Source organism: Vulpes lagopus, chromosome 8 (assembly GCF_018345385.1).
Source record: "Vulpes lagopus strain Blue_001 chromosome 8, ASM1834538v1, whole genome shotgun sequence".
In the NCBI taxonomy this organism is placed as follows: Eukaryota; Metazoa; Chordata; class Mammalia; order Carnivora; family Canidae; genus Vulpes; species Vulpes lagopus.
The window spans coordinates 77,773,423-77,795,217 of record NC_054831.1 but is presented as its reverse complement, the minus strand read 5'-3'; the positions used below and the strand labels follow the sequence as shown (position 1 = coordinate 77,795,217).

At 52.1% G+C, this 21,795-nt stretch overlaps 1 protein-coding gene across 1 annotated transcript in view; it reads right to left on the bottom strand.

The window, feature by feature from the left end:
* Window positions 1–1,272: 1,272 nt before the first annotated feature.
* ITIH5 (inter-alpha-trypsin inhibitor heavy chain 5) overlaps window positions 1,273–21,795 on the bottom strand; it is a 76,878-nt gene continuing 56,355 nt past the window's right edge. The window contains exons 8-14 of the mRNA XM_041766269.1: window positions 16,510–16,678; window positions 13,164–13,473; window positions 10,355–10,914; window positions 8,276–8,329; window positions 6,110–6,226; window positions 4,594–4,971; window positions 1,273–3,614 (exon numbers count right to left, since the gene is read on the bottom strand). Coding sequence (XP_041622203.1) covers window positions 3,331–3,614; window positions 4,594–4,971; window positions 6,110–6,226; window positions 8,276–8,329; window positions 10,355–10,914; window positions 13,164–13,473; window positions 16,510–16,678 — 1,872 coding nt within the window. The 3' untranslated portion in view covers window positions 1,273–3,330. The remainder of the gene's footprint in view (window positions 3,615–4,593; window positions 4,972–6,109; window positions 6,227–8,275; window positions 8,330–10,354; window positions 10,915–13,163; window positions 13,474–16,509; window positions 16,679–21,795) is intronic.

Sequence of the window (21,795 nt, the reverse complement as noted above, 5' to 3'; positions counted from 1 at the left end):
AAGTAGTAAATCATTGAAAAGTCAGAATGGAGAAGATAAAGCACCAAGTATGGGGGGATAGGGAACGTCTTGTCCATTTTATTTGGGAAAATAAATTAGAGAGGACACCCATGCAGATGTTTCTCTTTTTTCAGATGAGGGAGGGGATAAGGACCCAGGAGGGTACCTGCTAAGACCCCACTCAGTCAACTTTTTGAATGTGCCAACACCGGCTGTGGTGAGAATGCTGAGAGTTATCTCCTCTGACTGCAACACGGTGGTCAATCTCCTTCAACTGCTCACTTGGCACCTCACCCCCATGTATAGGTGCTCAAGGGAGACAGTGGGGGCCCACGTGGTGAAACCAAGGTAAAGCCAGCAAAATTAATTCTGGAGGTTCAGCTTGGCCTTGTTCTAGGTCTTTCACATAACGTGGGAAAAACCACTCAACTGTACTCTGCCTCAGTTTCCCCACCAGAGAAGAATTCCTTCTTTCCTCCACATTTACTTTTCAGTGGTTATTTTTTTAACTGTTTTTTTTTTTTTTTTTTTTTTTAGAGAGACAGCATGGGGAGGGAGGAGCAGAGAGAGAGAATCGTCAAGCAGACTCTTCGTGGAGCAGGGAGCCGGACAAGGGGCTCCATCCTACCATCCTGAGATCTCAATCTGGGCCGAAACCAAGAGTCAGATGCAGAGGCCACCTGGACACCCCTACATTTACTTTTTATAAAGCTTGCTATCCACAACACACATCACCAACAAAAATACTATGTTTTCCAATTAAATTACAAAGTCCTAAGTATAACACGGCTGTGGAGTTTTTTGGAGATACCACAGCCTCAGGCTAAAATAAACCATTTAATGGTAAATAACTTTTGCAATAGAAAGACACAGTACAGGGTAGCCTGGGTGGCTCAGCGGTTTAGAGCCACCTTCGGCCCAGGGTGTGATCCTGGAGATCCAGGATCGAGTCCCATGTCAGGCTCCCTGCATGGAGCCTGCTTCTCCCTCTGCCTGTGTCTCTGCTTCTCTGTTTCTCTCTGTGTCTCTCATGAATGAATAAATAAAATCTTAAAAAAAAAAAAAAAAGAAAGAAAGACACAGTACAAAGAGGGGAAAAAAGAAAAGTGGGATTTGCCTAAAGTAAAAACATTAACAGAAAAGCTCAACCTTGATACCCAAAAACCATTTTTTTTCAGTGTAAGAAAGTGAGGGATACCTCTCTGGAATTATCTTCTCTGCTCTTAGAAAGCAGCAGTAACTGGTAATGTGCAATAACAGCCTTCCCTCCAGTCTTTCTTTATTCTTTCTTTCTTTCTTTCTTTCTTTCTTTCTTTCTTTCTTTTTTTTTTTTGTAATGTCTACACCCAATGTGGGGCTTGAACTCACGACCCTGAGATCAAGCGTTGCTTGTGGCTGGGTGCCACTCCCCCTGTAGCCCCGAGACCTGGACCTGGACGGTCGATCACTGCCTCAACACTGACAGGGTGGGCCGAGCCCTAGGCTGGCGGGACATCTGCCCAGCGGGGGCCGAAGTTACGTAACAGGGAGGACCTGGGGGAGCCTGACAGTGGCCCAGCCAGTACCCCCGGTGCACACATCTCCTCTTCCTCTGAGCTCTGAGCTATGGACGCTTCTGTCAGCAGTCTGGGCTGGTGTCTTCACACCGCTGGCCTGAAAACAGGCAGCTGAGTCTGGGAAGATGGGAGTCAGAAAACCCAGAGCTGGAGGGGCCGGGCCTGGTGGGTGCACCAGAGGGACACCGCGTCTCCGAGACAGAACCCGACACTCCTCCCACCCCCGCTGCACTAACAACCTCCTGAAGCCGCCTGGTCCAACAGGAACATGTGGATGTCTTTTGCTGCTCGAATGTGCCCCATGGGAGGGTAAATACGATAAACAATTTTCTTGACTCTGATTTCCCTCCAAGTGCTAAGTATGGTTCCATGTCTCCTGAAAGCTCGCTCTGGAGTCACTCCCGACTGGGAGAAACCTCTTGTGAAGCCAGCACAAAAGCTTTTATTTAGTTCAGCCTCACGTTAAAATATTCCATTTCTCCGACCCAAATCTTCCTTTTCTCTGCCATGCGGCTTGAGTGGCACCTGCGTCCACCTGCGTCCTGGCCACGCTCTGCACCCAGGGAGGACCAGGCTTTGCTGAACCCCGGTGGCCCCAAGAAGACCCAACAAAGACAAGAACTGGCGAGGAGGCAGGGTGGGGGGCCCCTGATGCCACCCTCGGCTTTGCTTCCCTGGGATAGCGTGATGGGCTGTGGGGTGGGGGGGAATCCTGCCATGAGAAGGGTGGTGCTCCCTGACTCTGAAGCCTCTGCCACTGATTTTAACCTTTGCCTCGTGGGATCAGATTGCTTGTCCAGGTTCTGGGACCAGGTTCTGGGACCCGTTCTTGGGCTGATTTCCTGGCTCGGCCTGAGACACGGGAAGGCTCCTCAGCTGTGTAAGCACGCCTTCTGCTGACAACCTGTGAGCCAGGACCTGGAGCAAAGAAGGCCAGAATTCTGACAACGGGAGAAGAGCGCCAAGTCCAAGGTGGGCCAACGCTCCAACCAAGACGGGCCTGTAAAAAACAGCCACATGGGGTAGTCCTTTTATTAGCTTACCGGAATAAACAGGAGAGCACCCATCGGCACCGTTGAGTGGTTTACAAAGCCCACTAGACATCAGCATCTGGGATGCAGATTTTCTATTTTCAGCCAATTTGTTTTTAATGAAAATTCACTTTCCAGGGCAAGATACCACAGCAGGAAAAAAAAAGAAAGAAAGAAAGAAAAGAAAAAAAAAAATAAAATCCTCTCCTAAGAAAAGACTTAATTGCTTACAATGATCAAATCTACGAGCTATTTGCCTGACCCATGGCCTGGGCCCCATGAGAGGTCCCCCCGAGGCAAAGGCTGGCCACACATCTGGAGAACACGGTGGCTCTGAGAGGACGGAGTCCTAAGCATCAGCGTGAGGCGCAAAGCAGAGTGCCCAGACTTGGCCATTTGCGCGGAGAGAAGCAGCTTTGTGGCAACGTCCCTTTGGACAGGCTATGGGGACAGAGACGCAGACCTCTTGCTTTTAAGTATGACTTTTGCCCCTGGGGGCTACCGGCTTTATGGTCCAGAGGGAGGGGGGAGGCAGGACGGGGCAGTGGCAGGAAACAACAAGCTCCCTCTCGGGCCGACCCTGCCCTTCGCTCCAGTGGACATCCGGCCTGCCCACCGCCAGGGGTAGGTCGCAGGTGGCAGCAAACGGCCGGGATGCCAGGCAACTGCAAGCAACAGGAACCGCACCGGGGGGTCCCCGAAGACCACTCCCTGTCCGCACGCTGAAGTCACGGCTGTTGGCATCAGAGTGCCCTGGACGGTCCCAAGACAAATGAAGTCTCGGAGTCGAAGGGATGGGCTGCCAGGTAATCCTTGTACACCCCGTCTATCAGCTCGGCCGCGTTGTTCCTGGCGAACCAGCAGTCAACCTGCTCCTCCCCGTTGTAGATTTTCCGTTGTTTCCAGACCACCGGGACCCGGTGTCCTTTCACCTTCAGGATGGTCTCGGGCTGCTTGCCGGCCTGGGGGTCCTTGCCGAGCCCGGCAGGCTCCTCCGTGAGTCTGGCCTCCTGGTTCAGGAACTGACCTGGCAGGACACAGAAATGCACCGGCTCTAAGTCGGGGGCAGGGCACCCTGGGCTGCAAGAGCCGATTTCAGTGTAGGCCACGGGTGACCAGCCAGCGCACGGGCCTCAGGGGCCGCGACCCCGCCCGCCATCCTGGGCTGGACTCCCCGGCATCAGACACGCGTTGGGAGGGCGCAGACTCGGGGAGTGCGAGGCTGGGTTCGCGGTGGCCTCCTCTCTGGAAGCCGCCCATCTGTGGACACTGGACAGCTGCCTAACGATGAGGATAGACAGCTATCCACGGCGTCCTCGGGAGCTGGGAGATGGGGACAGGACGGACACTCAGGGAGGAAGGCTGGATCTCTCCCTTCCCCCGGGGTCCCCGGTCCCCTCCCCGACAGCGCGCTGGGTGGGAATGGCAGTCGGTTTGGCCTGTTTCCGATCCGCATCCCCGGAATTCTGCAGGTCAAGTGAGGGCACCGCCGAGGCCATAGCAAGACCGGCCTGCGTGTGGGAGAGGCGGCTTATGCTTGGCAGCGAAGCCGGACAGAAACACAGCCAGCTCCAGCGCCAGGAAATCCTGCTTTCTAAACTGGGCCCTGGCGGCAGCTCACCCTTCACCGTGGGCAGGGGGCCCACAGGGCCTACACGTCGCCCGCAGGAGGGGACCGCCTGCAGCCCTGAGCCGGGCGGGGACTCGGGCCTGGTGCTGGGCCGTGCACTGCCCTGTATTCGCCTCTTCTCACTGAGTCAGGAGCCAGGCCTTGAGAAGAGGACTCAGAAAGTCTTTGCTCACTTTCCCAGAAGGCCAGTGAGAATTCACTGATATGCCCGTTCCCGTTCCAGAAAGTCACTGGGGCAGGGGGCGTGGGGTTGGGGGGCAAGACCTGTCACTCCACCACCGCATTTCTCAATTAAGCTAAACACATGGGCTGGTATCAGCCTCGCTTTGGGAAACGGAGCTCTATGTCCTGCACCAGCATGAGAGCAGCTGCCTACCTAACAGCCCGTGGCAGTTGCCAGAGAGGCCTTTGCTGTTGGAGATGTAGAAGCCCAGGTGGTTTCGCTGGTAGGGGGCTGGCTTTTTGTACAGGTGAATGAGGATGACGAAGGCGATGGTGCTCTGGATGGTAACGGTGACGTTGGCATTGGCGGACACGGACACCTCCAGCCCCCGACTCCCCACCACCGCGCTCTGGTTGCAGGGGAGGACCAGCCTGTCCCCGCCATCCAAGATGACTCTGTTGGGCGTGATCTCCAGGTAAGACCTCTCGGGCTTATTGACGAGGATGGTGATGGTGCGGAAGTATGTGCGCTGCTTCTTGTGGCCGCCTGGGGGAGCCGGGGCCCCGATCAGCTCTCCATTCACGGTCACGCCTGGAAGGCAGAGGGGACGAGGGCAGTGGTTAGCGCACCATCCCACCGTCAGGCTAAAGGCATCTCATAGATTTTCCTTCCTCCTCTGGCCTTACTTCTGTGTCTCCAGCACCATGAAGTCTGACTCACAGGTAGGTGCCTCTCTGTCCTACTGAATGGCTGTGTGCATGCGTGCAGGTGTGCGTGACATCGTCCCTATGTTGGAGCAGGGGAACGAAGATGTGGGCTTGCCTTCCCTGGGGCAGGGGGAAAGGGGGAAGGAGAAATTCCAGCACGAGCAGAGGCCAGCTACTGCAGCCTGGAGGCTCCAGGCATCTCTGGCCGTTTCCTCACAGACACCATGCTGATCACAGAAGCGCCAGGAACAGGCCCCTAGGAAGGTGGGCACCTGCAGGGAGGGGTACGGTCAGGCCCCCATCTCGCTGCTGAGCCTGAGTTAGGATGAGCGGAGACTTAGCCTGAAGGCTCAGAAGCCTTGCAAGGGAACAAGGTGGGAAAGGAGCCCCGGGATCACGTATTAGGTGATTACACCACAGGTGTCACCTAGCCTTCCAGAAATGCCACAGAGCCATCCTTCAGGCACTGTTCCCTGTGGGTGACTCGAGACCTCTTATACCCAGCCCCTCTACAGCCTGCAGGAGATCGGAGCCCTTTTCACCTCTGCATTTGATACATACAGAGCTGGAGGCTTAGCCTCACATCACGGGGGAGCTGGGAGAGACGGCTTGAGGGCTCCAGCCTTCCCGCTGTCACAGTTTTGGAACGGAAAGACGTGCCGACAATAATCAATCGTGAATCTATGCAGCACCTGGGCATTCACAGAACCACTTCACATCCGCTATTTCATCCGGTCTTCACAACAGCCGGTGAGAGTGGCAGAGCGAGTACCCCTGTCCCCAGGTTCCAGGGCAGACACGTGCCTAAGGCTCAATGAGTTAAGCCAGAGCAGGGCTTCCAGCCATCGTCCTCCTGACTCCAGCCCCGCACGCAGTCGGCTTCCTTTAATTAAGCCCCCACGATCCTCAGGGAGTGTCTGTCATGTGGCCCCTTCTGTACATGGACATCCGTCCCAAGAACAGAGGGGACCCTCACACCTACCTCGCCCTTGCCCGGAGGTCACAGGGAGCGTGGAACTTACCAGAGTCCGCGTGGTCAGAGACGAGCCTTAGGATGTCACCCGGCTGCCCATCAATGTTGAAGCAGACAGTGAGCTTGCTCAGGGGGAAATCCACGACAAAATGGGGATCTCCATCCACTGCCCGACCAGGAAAAACCAGGAGAGAGCAAGAGAGACATTTACTGGGTGCCTTCCATGTGTGAATACTCCTTCCCACTTGCTCACGCATGATTGGCTTCGCCTGTCACTGATTCTCGACGTCAAAACGAGGAAGGGGACTGGGGGGCGAAGGGACACACCTGGGACATGGGGTCAGCATGTGAGGGGTGCGAACTCGGGTCCCCTGAATCCAACAGGATGCTCCTTCCACCCCACTCAGGTCAAAGAAAATCATTTCCTTTCTCCTCTGACCCCCCGAGGGAAGAGCTGTGGATGTAAACCCTCCGTCTCCAGTGACCGGAGCACCACAGCACTAGATGCACAGTGGCCAGGCTCCACAGTCCCTACATGACAGTGACCGAGCCCAATGGGGGGGGATGAGCACGAAGGCCACAGAGTCACTGGGTGCTGGGAAAGACGGTCAGCGATGACCCTGGAAACCCCTCCTCTGGGGCACGTGGACCGAAACGCTCTCCCGGGTTTGTCCACAGATAAGACCACAGAGTGTGGCCGGTCCCTGTTCCTTGCACATTCTCCTCATTTTCGCCTCTGGACAACAGACACGAAGGGCCTTGCCTCCGGGCGTGCAGACAAAATAATTCCCGACCGTCTACATCAGTTCTCTTCCCTCACTAGAGAGTTAGTTCCTTTCTAACTTTTATGCCAAACGCAACGTGTTTCTGGATGCCTCTGCGCATCACGCGCATATGCACGTGCACGCATCTGCATACGGTCAGTCTTTTCAAGTCGCGAGCAAATTAACGTCCTCGGTGTAACTGCTAAAAACCAAACCAAAACAAAAAAGAACTTTCTGTCTCCGTCATGACTCAGAAAGGCCCATGAAAGAATCTGGCTGAAGTCACTGTGAAGTGCCTCGGGCACCCTACGACACACAATGAGATACAAGGTGGTCTTTTGTAGATGAGAAAGAAAAAAAAAGACACCCATCAGAGGTAAAATCCTAGTCCGTATTTTTGGCACTCTCCAGGTACGAACGTTATGTGGCAATTCTGGAGCCTGGTTGGCTCAGTGGGTTAAAGCGTCTGCCTTTGGCTCAGGTCATGATCCCGGGTCCTGGGTTGGAGCCCCGAGTCCAGCTCTCCTTCCCCCTGCCCTTCCCCTCTGCTCGCTTGCTCTCTCTCTCTCAAATAAATAAAATCTTTAAAAAAAAAAAAAACCAATTATGTGACAGTTCTTTGAGAGTTTCTTGAGCTCACACCACATCATTTCTACTCAAATCCTCCAAATCCTTTTACACGGAAAGATGCCGCTTGTTTCAAAAAGGAGAGGACGGGTCTGAAAGTCATTACTCCACGCCGCATCCACGGGGAGAGTCTCCTCGCATTCCACAAAGCATGTGTGTATGCAAAAGAGTTGTCCTCTTCGCATCGGAGCCCGCGTGCATCCTCTCCGCATGGCTAACTTCTAGAATGTTCCTGGCTCTGCGATCTGGCCCGAGCATATCAGCAGCAAGGCAGTGATACCCACAGAAGATGACGTGTGTTCTTTGCGGGACCTTTGAGGACTAAAACTCTGCCTTTGTGTTGTTAGTCTGTCTGGATGTTCCTCATAATCCCAGGAAGCTGGCCGAAGGAAATTTTATGCTATTTTTATTGGTCTTTCCCTTCTAAAGCCAAAGATTAAAATAACAACAATAATAATAGACTCTGCACATCACAGATATCCGTAACACGGGAGGCGGGACGCACGTCCCCTTCGCATCTCTTGAAACAAGTGACTTTTAAGCTCAGTAATGATGGAAACGTGCCTCTGCTTTCCATGTCTCCCCCGCCCCCCCCCCCCAGTCAGGGCTGCCGGGCTCCCTGGGGCCACGGCCTCTGTGTTTGCAGGACGGATCCCTCCCCCTGTTCTTAGAACTGCCTCTCGCTGCTGCCTTTTGCTGAACAACCGTGGGTCCTGTGTTGTGCTCTAGGGGCTGGCGTTTTACTGGCTTCGAGGAACTCCTGGTGATCCACCTGGTAAACATCTCAGCCCTCAAGGGACACACAACCACAGGCTTTTCCTTACCTGACGTTCTGGAGACCTTAATTCTTGGGCTGTACGGTTTCTTGAGAGCAGGTCCTAGAAGGAAGGAAGAGAGCCACCATTGTTATTCATTAAGGGGGATGAGGGCAGAGGCACAGACAAGAGGTCCGGGGTGAGTGAAACACAGCTCTCGAATGCACCTGTGGTCATTTAAAAACATCACCTGTTTGGTTTTATTTTTTTTTGTTGTTGTTATTTTATTTTATTCATGAGAGAGGCAGAGACACAGGCAGAGGGAGAAGCAGGCTCCATGCAGGGAGCCTGACATGGGACTTGATCCCGGGTCTCCAGGATCACACCCCGGGCCAAAGGCGGTGCTAAACCGCTGAGCCACCCGGGCTGCCCAACATCAGCTGTTTTAACCAAGGAGCTGGGCCTCCCAACACGCAAGTGAAGGCGTACCACGTGAACACTGGGTTATTTTATTCCTTTATACATTAGGTCATATTCTTCCTAAGATTTCTGCATGTATCGTAAGGGAAAGCAAAGCAAAAATAATAATAATAATAATAATAATAATAATAATAATAATGGAAAACATTCTATCCTACTAACGAATAGTTATGGGCCGGGAGTACAGCTGTCTAATGGGTACAGAGGCTCAGGTTTGCAAGTTGAAAACAGTCCTGGAGACCTGTGAATATGTGTCACACTACCGAACTGTACACTTTGAAATGGTTAAGATGGTGAATTGTGCGTTGTTAGTTTTTTTTTTTCAATTTAAAAAATATAAAAATGTAAAAATAAAAGTTATAATCCAGATAGAGTTATCATCTGAAATCTTCAATAAATGGCTAGTCCTACATCCCTCGCAGCAGAGGGATCTAGTATTTGTGGAGCGCTCACTAAGTACCGAAGACTTGACGCGTCTAATCCTTGCAACGGCCCTTCAGGGGGATGCTTAGGATCTACATTTCATAGGCCAGGGAACAGAAGCCCAGAGAGGTTCAGAAACCTGCCACGTGCCACACTGCAGAAACAGCGGGGGCTGGGTCCCCCCGTTCCGCTCTCCCTACCACACCCAGGTGCTGCTCAGGGTTTAGGACCTGAGGAATAAGTAAGACAGTGTTTGCAAGCCCTGGGTTCACGGCAATTCCCTCCCCTTAGGAGATGTGAACTTGGCCAGAATTCAGTAAACTTGTTGCACATAAGAAACATGTTCTTTTCCACAAACCGTTATTACTGAGATTATACGGCTGTGCTTTGGCAGAACTACTTTCCCCTCTCCTTTTCCTGTGCCTGTCGCTGCTGATTTCCCCCAACGAGATGGCCTGAGACTGGAAACAACAGTTTCTGTGTAGATTCTGAGTGATAAGCACGCAAAGGATGAATTCTCTCAAGGATCCAGAGCGTCCTCCCTCACATACGTTCTCAAGACAATAAAAAGCAAGCATTAGGCGCGCCTGGGGGGCTCAGGGGTTGAGCATCTGCAGTCGGCTCAGGTCTGCAGTCGGCTCAGGTCGTGACCCTGGGGCCTCGGGATCGACTCCCGCATCGGGCTCCCTTGCATGTAGCCTGCTTCTCTGCCTGTGTCTCTCTGCCTCTCTCTGTGTGTCTCTCATGAATAAATAAATAAAATGTTTTTTAAAAAAGGCATCGCAGGGGAAAGTGTTCTGACATTCCACAAAGCGAGTGTGCCGCTGAGCGAGTGGGGTCCCACCCCCCCGGGGGCTGTGTGTCTCCACCCGCAGGGCTGAGCCCCAGGTGCCCATGGCTGGTGAACGTGCACGCCCGGGGGATAAGCGGGCCCGGCTCTGGAGGCTCACAGATGGAGGAGGGCACTAGGGAACGCATCTGTGTTCACCCCTCTGTTCAACCCTGGTGCCTCCAATACGGCCTCGTCCGTGGGCTGCACCCAATGTCGCTGATTGATCAGCAGATGGGCTTTACGGAACAGCATTTCCGGGACTATTGCCTCATTTCTCTACAGATCCACTTTTTGCCACCACGCAGACCCCGGAGTGTGCGACAGCCGCTGAAGACCGGGCACAGCATGATCTGAGCCGGGGAGGGACAGCAGGGGGCCCCGGCAGTGCACCCGCCGCCCCGGAGGCTGCTCACCTGGCTGCGGGCTGGCGCCCCGCAGGCTCTGCACCAGGGCCTCCGGGCCGGCGGCGGCGGCCGTGCCCAGCGCATCCCCAGGCTGGTCCAGCCGCAGGGCCGACCTCTGCAGGTGCATGGCCGTGAGCGGGGTGAGGAAGCGGTAGGCCACGGCCAGGGCCTGCGCCTTCTGCCGCGCGCGCTCCTTCTCCGGCCCGTCGCCGCCGTGCAGCCAGGAGCTCAGCAGCTCGCGCACCGTCAGGTAGCCCCACAGCCGCTCCACGTGCTTGGGGCCCCCCGCGCCACCGCCCTCGGGCCTGGTGCTTCCCACCACGCCATTCCCTGCCTCCCGGGGACCCACGGGCACATCTGTCTTGAGGATGACAAATTTCTTGCTGTTGCTGGCCGTGACTTCCACGTGCAGCTGCTCTGCGCTGCTGTCCGCCAGCTTCCCCGCAATGACGATCTCCGAGCCGTTGAAATAGTTGGGGAACAGGGTCCTGGTGGTCTCCTCCACCGCGGCCGGCGGGTAATCCACGCGGATGTCCGAGAGGAGAGGGGTCCTGATCTCATCGTAGAACCTGCAGCATCAGGAGGGACGCGGGGAGACAGTCGGGGCAAGCCAGGGTTGCAGGCCACCCAGGCCCCACCTGCCAGGGGCCCGCGGGTCTCAGTGGCCCACAAGTCCAACACCACCCAGCGGAGCCAGGAGGCCAGGCAGCGGTAGCTTGAACACCCCCCTGTGGCAGAGAACTCACCATCCCACAGGCTTCCCGCCTCCTTTCCACTGCTCTGACAGGGAGGAGGCATCCCCTGGGGTAGGTCACAGGGAACAGATCTCTACTTCGGGCAGTTCCCACCCGCAGATCTCTACTCTGCTTCTGGAGCAACACCCCACGAAGGCGTCTAATCCACCTTCAACGTTCAGATGCTTCAAAACCACAGGCATTTAAATGTCTGACAGACACTGCCATGTGCGCCTTGAAATGTCCTCTTTGTGTCGCCTCGTTGATCCCCCCACTCCTGTCCTCAATCCGTAACTATTCTTCATATGATACGATTTCGGGCACCCTGAGCTGAGCGGCCTCTTGGTCACTTTCCTTTGTGCACACCTGTGCTTCTCAAAAGGGCTCTTAAAACACAATTTTTAGAACCAATCACATATTCCAGATACACTTTGAGCAGCGCGTTATCCTCGAGAAATCTCATCTTGGTCTAACAATAAGCTTGTGTGTAATGCCTCACTGGTTTGCATTGGCTTTTCTCCTGGTTCTCACAAGGTTGCTTTTTGCTGCATAAGAGGGTAATCTAAACCCCCTTCCAACGATCTAGACAGCCCAGGCTGTGGAGGCCAGCTCAGCCACTTCCTTGCTGGGTGTCTTGGGCCACGTGACGTGACCTCTCTGAACTTCGGTGTCTTCCTCTATAAAGTTGGAATGCTGGAGTAACTGCTTCGGTAGACTATGAGGGGTCCCCTCAAACCCACTTTCCCTTCTTTCCTAACTGAGTTCTATCCAGCCAGCTACCAACTACATTTTTTAGCCTCCACTCTAGCCAAATATGGCCATGGTCTCACCACCAGAATATGAGTACAAGTGATACAGACTGCTTCTGCAATGCTTGCTTGAAATAAAATGGCTTTCTTACTCTGGTTTTCTTTTCTTTCCCCCCTCTTTGGGGCTAGAATATATTCTATAGAAGTGATAGTCACCTAATTTCAACCTTGCAGTTAAAGACGACACCTGAGGGGTGCAGAGCAACCAAAGAAGAGGAACAGGAATCTCTGAGTTACTTCATGGAACAGAGTCTAGTGTGTCCAGATATTACAGGAGAGGGTCATCTGCATGGAAGCTTCTCTTGGACCCCACTACACTCGCTCCTAGGCTTTCTGTGAGGATCCCCTGAGACAAGAGATGTAGGAAAGCCCGGTGCATCGCAAGTTTGTGATAAATGTTGGGTAATTGATAATGGTTTTGGTAATACAACAGTGCAGTTGGTTTGTTTCAATGTAATTGCTTTTGCCTCTGAGCACGTTATTGAATCTTTATTATACAATGCACTAGATTTTCCCTCTTTGAATATAGTCTTGAATAATTTTGAAAATGTGAGAAGCAAATCTGTCTTTTTATTTAAATCTTTGACCAGAACACTGGGGGAAGGAGGAGAACGGTGGCTAGCCTTATCCCAAGGACTCACCTTTACTGCCCACCTTAGAGACCTCCAATTCGATCTGTCATTAATGAATATTCTCTTGAATATGGCTATTAAATAGCTGTGAATCCACCCAAACCTCACTTTTCCTTTTAAGTATATACTATATATACTGTAAAGAAGGTCCAAGCACATAATGTGGCACTAAGTGTCAGCACTTCTCCAAATCAACAGCAAAGCCCACCCCATGTTTGGCAACATGACAGCTGTGGGAAGGCTCCAAACAGAGAATTGAGGCAAACACCTTAGACATTGCGTCAGTGCACTGGTACACTAGCAGGTTTACCAGAAGTATCAAGAAGACAATTATAATCTCAGCAGCTAACTGAAGACCTAACACACAGTAGGTGTGTTAGCCATCCCGCTGAGACTTTACACTGGTTTGCTCAATCAGTTCTGTCAACCAACCATAATCCTCATTTTACAGATGAGGAAACTGAGCAAGCATAGCCTCAATCATGCCTCAAGTCACAGAGCAGAGCCTAGAATCTGAATCCGGATTGACCTGGGTTAAAAATTCCTTGGGACGTCTCCCAGTGTGATGACTTATGACCATACAACCCTCTGCCCTCTCCCAAGAGCCCAAGTTCCACTATCTGGAGAAGACAGACATACGGACCCGATGAGCTGTGAACCTGCATCCTCTTCTTCCAGGACCCGCCGTGTGAGACCGCAGTTCTCCAGTGACAGCTTCTCCAGCAGCTTGAAGTCCACGTCGTCCCCGATGCCGATGGTGAAGATGCAGACTTGGCCACGGGCAGCCTCCTTGGTGTTGTTGAGAATCTTGAGGGTGTGAGTCTCCCCGACGGTGGGTTTCCCATCGGTCAGGAAGACGATGAGGGACACACTTCGGTCTTCGATGTCATTGTGGGCCACATAGTCATTGAGCAGCTTGATGGCCCTCTGCAGGGCGCCGTTGATGTCTGTGCCTGGGGGACACCAAACACACCAGCTCAAGCATCTGTGCCGCCTCCCTCACTGGGGTGCATGGTCATGGCGTTGGTGCACCCACAACCGTCAGAGCAGTAGCAGGAGGATGTGCATGGGGAGAGAAGTCACCTGCACGTACGGGGTGATGCCAGCCTATCTGGACCCCTGGCAAGCGTTTGCTAAATTACTGGGAATGGCACTGAATTATCCTGCCGTATCCCACTTCTGAACGTATCTGACTTAGAAGTCTTCAATACCTTAGTGTCAAAGGTTCCTACTCCTCTTCGGGGACTAGCTTTGCAAAGGGTGGGGGCGGGGAGGGGTTGGACACAGGAATTTGGAGGGAGGGCAAATCCCAGAGGGAAAGAAAGGGCTCTGAATGAGGAGGTGGGGTCGACCCTGTAAGGCCTCTGTTTTCTCTACTTGTCAGAACCGCCACAAAGCAAAGGCTTTGAGTTTTACACTTGTCAGCCCTCCCATTTCTCCCTCAGAGCTGTTGGGCTTGTCACCAACAGCTCTGGCTAAAGTTGGACAGTGTCTGTGGCCATCGTTACACAGGCATCTGCTCGGTAGGCGGAGAGATGGGTGGGTGGCGGGTTGAGGTGGACACTGCCGGCCAACATGAGCTTTCAGATTAGCTAAGAATTTCATTTGGGGACACTGTTGCTGTTCTTTCACCACCTAGTAAAATTGAGAGTAAATACCTGCTTCCTTTCCCTGCCTCCAGTGGGTTCTTCTTTTCCTTAATGGCTTTACTGAGATAAAATTTACAAACAAAATTTACATAAAATTGTGTCACTTTACGTACACAATTACAATTACTTTTAGTACATTTATAAAGCTGTAGACCCATCACCACAAGCCATCACCCTGTCCTGAGTGAAGTTTGTCCACCCACAAAATGCACCATGTTTGAGTGAACCAAATCATTTCTCCCAATTGCTTCACATTCTCCAGAATTTCTGGTTAAAAAAAAAAATGTCTAGGTCTGCAAACATATCAATAATTCTGAGATGCACACAGAGTCTGAAGATAAGGGAAAGTTATAGCTCAAACAGTACTTAACATTTCTTTGGGCTTGTTATCTTGGCTTTCTGAGCACCCAGCCCGTTTCACCTCACCTCTGGATGGATGAGCCTGGACAAAAAGGCAGGTGTTTATCCTCCCTTTAATCTAGAACTTGGCAATGGTGTCAAATCTTTCATTCTACTTTAAGGCCAAAGAAAGCCCAAGCGAAGGGACAGACTTAGCTTTCCTAGTCCCAGGCACCAAGGCACAGCAGGGCATCAAATCAAACCTATGTGAACCCCGGGCAGAAATGTCCTGCTCTCTTAAGAATAGGGAGGGGCTCTCCACAGGGAGCTGACCCAGCCATCCCACTGAGAGCCCACCCAGGTCATCAGAGGACCCAAGAGCACCAGAGGGAGGGGCTGCTTGGGTGAAATGACCACATCTGACACTGAAAGAAGACTTCCCATGTGCCAGCCACCATTCTAGGCACTTCAAATATTTTAACTGATTTTATCCTCATCACAGCCCCATTACTATCCACATTGGAAATGGGTAAACTCAGGTCCAGACACAGTAAACGGCTCGTAGGTGACAGGGCCAGCTTCAGACACAGTCTAGCTTTGGAACCTACGCTCCCAGCCCTGCCCATCCGCTTCTCTGAGAGGAACAGACCAACTTTCTGCTCACCTGTAGAGGTTGGGGTGATGAAATGCTGAGAAAAAAAATAAAGGAGACTAATAAGGTCTCTAAGGTGTGGATTGCAAAAGAACATAATACACACCAGCCGTTTCCTAAAGCTCTATCCCTTCACCCAATGCCAACACACACACACACACACACCATTCTAAGAGTGAGTAGTGCCGCTGAAATGCATTCAACTTAACAAAAACTCATGGAACACGAGCTATACACTTCAGGTCCTGTGCTGGGAACCAGGGCCCTTTGAAGATGAAGAACACTTTCCTCCCTCCAGGACTTGACTGTCCTGTTGACTTCCTCCCAAATCATTAAATCCATTCATTTCTCTCTCTCATCAACCATAAATCAGTCCCTAGACCACACTGTTGTACAGAGAGGTAGGAAATCCCATGGCAAGTCAGAGTTCCAGCCAAACAAGACCGAGTTCTAAACAAAGTTCATCTTGGAGATCAGAGCTTCATCGTGGAGAGAAAATAATACCTAGGTGAAAGATGAGAAGTCGGAAGAAAACTGACCTGGGTGTTTTCTATGTTCCCCAATAACCAAATGAGAACCAACTGAGACACTAAACCCAGGAGATGACATCTCTGTAAAGTCCCTTTAGAAAGGGCAGAGAGAGTCTTGAGGAGTTTCCATAAATGCTCCAACACCTGTCATGGGTCCACTGAACTGGAGACAGAGATGGCAGTGAGAGTAAGCCCCACATGTCCTGAGCTGAAGGAGCCTGCCTCTAGCACAGCTGGGTGACGTATGTCCTGATTCTCTCCTCTCCCTAGAACCTCGTATGACCTTTCCATCCTTCACACTCTCCCCTGGGCACCACACCCAAGTCAAGTGCACAAAGACTCAGAGCCCATCACACTTTCCGTGCACATGATGTCCCAGGGCACCCAGGATTCACGCTCTGCTCGCTGGCACGGCTCTGCCAATACGATGAATGGTTCAGCAGTGTGGTTCCAACCGCCGCCTCCTAAAATGCTAACGTTCAAGCACACAATACACCAAACCTTCTCGTTGGCTTGGATCCCTCACCCAAGAGCGACTGACAAAAACAGCTCCATTGTTCGGATCCGTGAGATAAACCAGGAAAGGTTCCAAAACTTATCAAGTATTTCCCCCCTACCTTACCTGACCATCTCAGTTTGGGGCCTGGAAGATGAGACGTTCCAGACGTGGTGCTCAGGGAAACGAGCTTCTGGGAAAGCACTCACCTTTATCTCCTTTCCTGCAATCAGCTTCAGCTTTCAAATCCTCGTCTCTTGGCAGAAAATTAGCAACTCACTTATGATCGCCTCAAAGGCAACATGACAAGGACTGGTGTTTACCTCCAGTGGGCGACATGTGGTGAATATAGATCTTGCCGTCTCTCACACTGTCGGGAGTAACGGACACCAAATGGTCCTTCCACACTTTGATGCGGTTGGAAAATCCAATGATACTGAAGTGATCCTGGGGTCGCAGGTCGTGGAGAATCGTGAACAGGGCATCCTTGGTCTAAACCGACACAGAAGCAAAACCAATCACAGCTGATCCCGTTAGTCCTCGCGTCTCCTGGCTTGGAAACTGTACGCCGGGAACAATCCCGGGGTTAAAATTAAGGGCCTGAGACGTAAAGGGACTTGGATAAATGTCAGCAGAGCTGTGTCACCTCGCTGGAAAGAAAATTGTTACAATTATACAAGACACGAATAGGTGTTTAATATATGAAATGTCACAGGTAGCTGCAAGTCCTGGTGTCTCAGGCCTCCCTACAGTCACAGCGGCGATCCTGTTGACCTGGAAGGTTCTCTTCCTCTGCTGGACACCCATTCGTCACCTGCCGAGCTCCTACTCACTCTTCAAAACCCAGCTTATCAGCTATATCCTCCACCTGAAACATTTCCCAACTCCTCCAGAGAGAGCTGGTCCCCTCTCCTCTAGGCTAGTTAGCACTGCCCTCAAAATGTGTGTGTTAGGAAGTGCACACTTCCCCAGTCCTGATGATTTGCTTTTTACCTTTGTCCCTTACTGTACTGTAAGCTCTTGGCAGGCAGCTTCCACTCATCCTCACATGGCCCTGTACACAGGGGAGTCCCCGACACACGGGGCATGGAGACAGGGGTTCAGTGAATGAATGCATGCATTAACAGTTTACGAATTGTTAGACTAAAGGTGTATAAACAATAAACACCATAGGAATTTGAGAGAGAAGGAAAACTTGGAGGGGGGGCCTGCGGCAATAGGAGAAGACTTCACAAGGAAGCAGGGATAGGAGGGTAATGGAACCGGAGAACTTGAAAGCCTTGGAAGGGCATTCTGGAAAGCAGTAAAGACAAGTGAGTTGAATGAATAAATGACGGGGGGGGGGGGGGGGGAGGGAGAGAGAGAGGTGTGTGGAATGCAGAACACTGCACAAGTACCAAGGAAGTCAGAGCGACCACTGTCCCCACCCCAGAGAACCACAGAGGGATAATACGGAGAAGGATGAGGTGTAGGAAATACAGGACCGACTGCTAGATCGTGTTTGAGTAAAAATAAATCAGAGAATTACAATACACAGATGTGGGTGAGGTGCCCTAAGTTGACTCGGTGTCAGCCGGGAAGCGGGCAGAGCGTAGACTCCTCACCCTTTCTTGCACTCGGAGCCCACGCAACCCGGCTCCCAGCCCTGCAGTGTGGCCTCTGGGCAGCCTGGAGGTCACAGCTGCAAGGGGACCGGACTGCAGCACCCAGCACCGCTGGGAGCCCACTGGAAGGCAGGCACTTGGAAAAGCACCCCTCACCCCACCCCCGTGGGAGCTCAGTGCCAGCTCTCGGCACTTCCCTGGGGTGGGGGCCTGGGCAGGGGGGAGCCCTTTCGAAGACTGGGATCTGTGTAGCTGCTGGCCTCCTTAGGGATCCTTAAATACTGTGCTGAAGAGCTCCAGAGGGGCCTGCCTGGCTCCTCTGCCCCTGCTTTCCTCCCATTGTGATGGATATTCTGCTTGGGGATTGCAGTCCCAGCCTCCCCGCCCTCCTCCCCTAACTCAGCAGCCACGGGTTTCTTATGACCTTGTAAGGCCACAGCTCGCATATCATCCTGGGCACCAAGGGCGGGCAGGCCAGCGGGCTCACATGGCTCCCCTTCCAGTTGCACTGGGACTTTCTGGATGGCCTCCCTGCCTCATCCCAAGGGGCCTGGGTAGACCCTGCCACTGCGGCCTGCAGCCAGCACCAAGCCTGGACGCTCTGTGGGTTCTTACTCTCTCCTTAGATGGGCTGACAGCCCTGGGAGCTCTGCATTCTTAGAAGGCTTGAAAGGCAAGCAGGTGAGTGTCCAGACGGAAGACTGCAGGTGGGTGGACTTCAGCTGGTATTTCTGCACGCTGTGTTTACATGCTGAAGATTAACGCAAACCTTGCCAGACTTTCCAAGACTACCATCCAGAGAACAGGGTAAGCACATTCCAGAAAGATCAGAGGAAGCCCAGAAAGGCAGAGAATGTGCAGCCCAAGCTTGTTGGAAGGCCTGAACTACCCGGAAGGCAAAGAGGTGTCACAGGACGGGGCTTGGTCTAAACCCTGAAGGGCCAGGATGACAACCTAAGGAGACCCGTGGACACTTCAGGCACGGGCAGACACATGAGGATGGTCACCACCCATCCCCCAGGGATGGGACCTAAAGGGAAAGACCCCAGATGTCCCACCAAGCCATGTTCCTTGGCCTTCTTCCCTGCCCCCAGAGAGCCACTTACTGCCCTTGCACACTAGAAAGAAGCCTGCCTGCTTGAGACCCAGAACTCCAAGACACACCCCCTGAAGTGAGGATCCCTGGAAATTAACCTGTTAACAGGTGACCACAGGACACGGTGCCAATGTGTTCCTTGGAGACCTTTTAAAATACGTGTATACAACTTACGATTACGTACTTTGTATATTCGGTGGCGATTAAAACAACTGGTGGCTGGGTGTGATTAGGGAGGAAGGCTGAGCGCCTGGCACTGCAAGGTTACTCTTATTCTTCGGGGTCATAAGAGGACTCCTGGTGTGTCCCCACCGTTCATGTGTATTCTCAGGGACAGGGTCAGGGCTTTCTGGGGAAGAGAGGTTCAGGTCACTGTATCCAACTACCAGGTGGCCAGCCTATTGGGGAGGAATCAGTAAGTCTTGGGGAGAGAGGGTGAGTGGGAAGAGGCTGGAAAGCCCAACCCTGTGCAGAGGGAGAGGAAAATAAGGAGTAAGGAAGATCCAACTGAGGAGGAGGAGAGAGCCCTTAAAGAGATCGCCCAGCCCCAGAGGCGGCGCATCTCCTCTGTGGGTGGGTGTCGCTTTCTGGAGACATCAGTGCATGGACACAGGCACCCATACATCGCTGCTGACCAGAGAGGGTAATCCGCAGACACCGGTCCACTTACATGACCAGAACATTCCAGATGGTGTCTGGACTGAAGAAAGATGAAAAAGGTTCACAAATACAACTAATAAAATAAAAGGACATATTTCTTACCACTCGGGTGGTGAGGAAGTAAGTACGTTGGCCTGAAAGGTCATTAAAGACGCCTCTTGGTCCTAGCTATCTAGAACCACCAAGAATGGGGACTGTGCTCTGCCTGAAACTATTTTATGGCGGTGAATTCCTCTTCTCTTGTGTGCTTTCCTTAGGTTACCAGGAGGAAGCATTTCCTTTCAAAACAAGGCCTCAGAAGTTCATTCCAGCTCTGCCTTGGGGTTATTCTTAAGTCTTTTAATCTCTGTCCTTAAATTTAAGTACCTCGGGAACAAGATGGATATAAATAACTACAAATAAACTCTGTTTCAGATTTTCCATCCATTCAGCATGGTGTTGGCTATGGTCCCCCTGTTCTAGTGGATCTTCAGGAAAAAAACTTATATGGTATCCTCTGACGGCATCTGTGCAAAGGGCAGCGCGGCGACCCTTGAGATTGAGTAGGCTGACCTTTGGGAGGGCTACGACCAGGGAACAGAGTGTCCAGGACGCAGCTCTGTCCTGTGCATTGTGGGTCCCTGTATCAAACCAGGGCAAGGGATGGGAACTTCCTCTCCATCTTCCCTACAAAACTGAACCCTAGCAGCTGTGGGCTTTTGGCACAGCCCTCAATGGGGGTGAGCATTCCACTGCACTAACTACCATGGTGAATGACCATGCAACATCTCACAAGCAGGGAAGTGCTATATAATAAGACCCTCAGAGTGAAATGTCAGTGGAGCCCATGACGAACCCAGCTGCCTGCCCGACCCTTGGTAGCACGTCCATCAGGGTTCCCGAGGATGCAGGTTTTCTCAAATATTTCTGTGTCTGCACCAAACCACACTCGACAGGAAATAACTCTGACACAGAAGGCCTTTTGTCCCACAAAGTCTGGGTTCTTGGACATAAAACAAGGGGAGGCCATGACATCATAGATGAAATCCAAGTTCAAGGGTATCAGATATTAGCCATTCTATGTTTCCAGCAGAATGGTCGTGCTGTTCTCCTGAGCCGCGCTATCACTTGCCTCATTCTAAAATGTTTACCAAGAAGTGGATATTTTCCCTTTCATTTTTCCACGTGGTCCTTTTGAATGAACCCAAGAGAAAAATCGCCTATGATAAACAGCTTTAAAAAAATCTCACAAGGAAACTTAAGCCCTTCTCACCTCTGAGTTGGGCTACAAATGAGAATTGTGATCAACAGATACACACCATGAAAACAGCCCTAAGTTTCTGAGAGAGAATCCTGGGAAATGGACTAGGTCCACTAGAAACTCTGGCTATGGGTCAGCCTTCTCCCTTTCCTAGGCGAGTACAGATAATGGGGAGAAGGGAGGGGCTCATTTATACTGTCCTCCTGTTAGCCTGCAGTCCTTCCTGACAACAGCAGCGGGGAGCCCTCAATGCTGGGGTGCCCTGCTCCTGGGTGGCACCCTGTATGTCCTTGCAGTCATTCTATGTGAAGCGACAGGCACAAATAAAAATAGTCTGAGACTCAGGGGTGCCTGAGTGGCTCAGCTGGTTAAGTGCCCAACTCTTAGTTTCAGCCCTGGTCATGATCTCAGGGTCATGGGATGGACCCCTGAGTTGGGTTCCATGTTCGGTGGGGAGTCTGCATGGGATTCTCTCCTCCTCTCTCTGTCCCTCCCCCTGCTTGCTCTCTCTCTCTCTTAAAAAAATAAATAAATAAAAGTCTGTTACTCCATGAAAGCTGGCAACATCAGATCCTTACTGCGACCTTAAAGTGCCTATTTAGGCCCTCAGGAGGAGAACAGATGTATGGCCATCCCAGCATCTGCCTGCATACTCCACGGGCTTCCACATATGGTGCTCCCTGGAGTCAGGGTCATGGTCAAGATCCCAGTAACCAGTGTGAGGTGGTATCTCATTGTGGTTTTGATTTGTATTTCCCTGATGGCAAGTGATGCAGAGCATTTTCTCATGTGCATGTTGGCCATGTCCATGTCTTCCTCTGTGAGATTGAGAATGGGGAAAATTAACAAGGCAGGAAACCACAAATGTTGGAGAGGATGTGGAGAAAGGGGAACCCTCTTGCACTGTTGGTGGGAATGTGAACTGGTGCAGCCACTCTGGAAAACTGTGTGGAGGTTCCTCAAAGAGTTAAAAATAGACCTGCCCTACGACCCAGCAATTGTCCTGCTG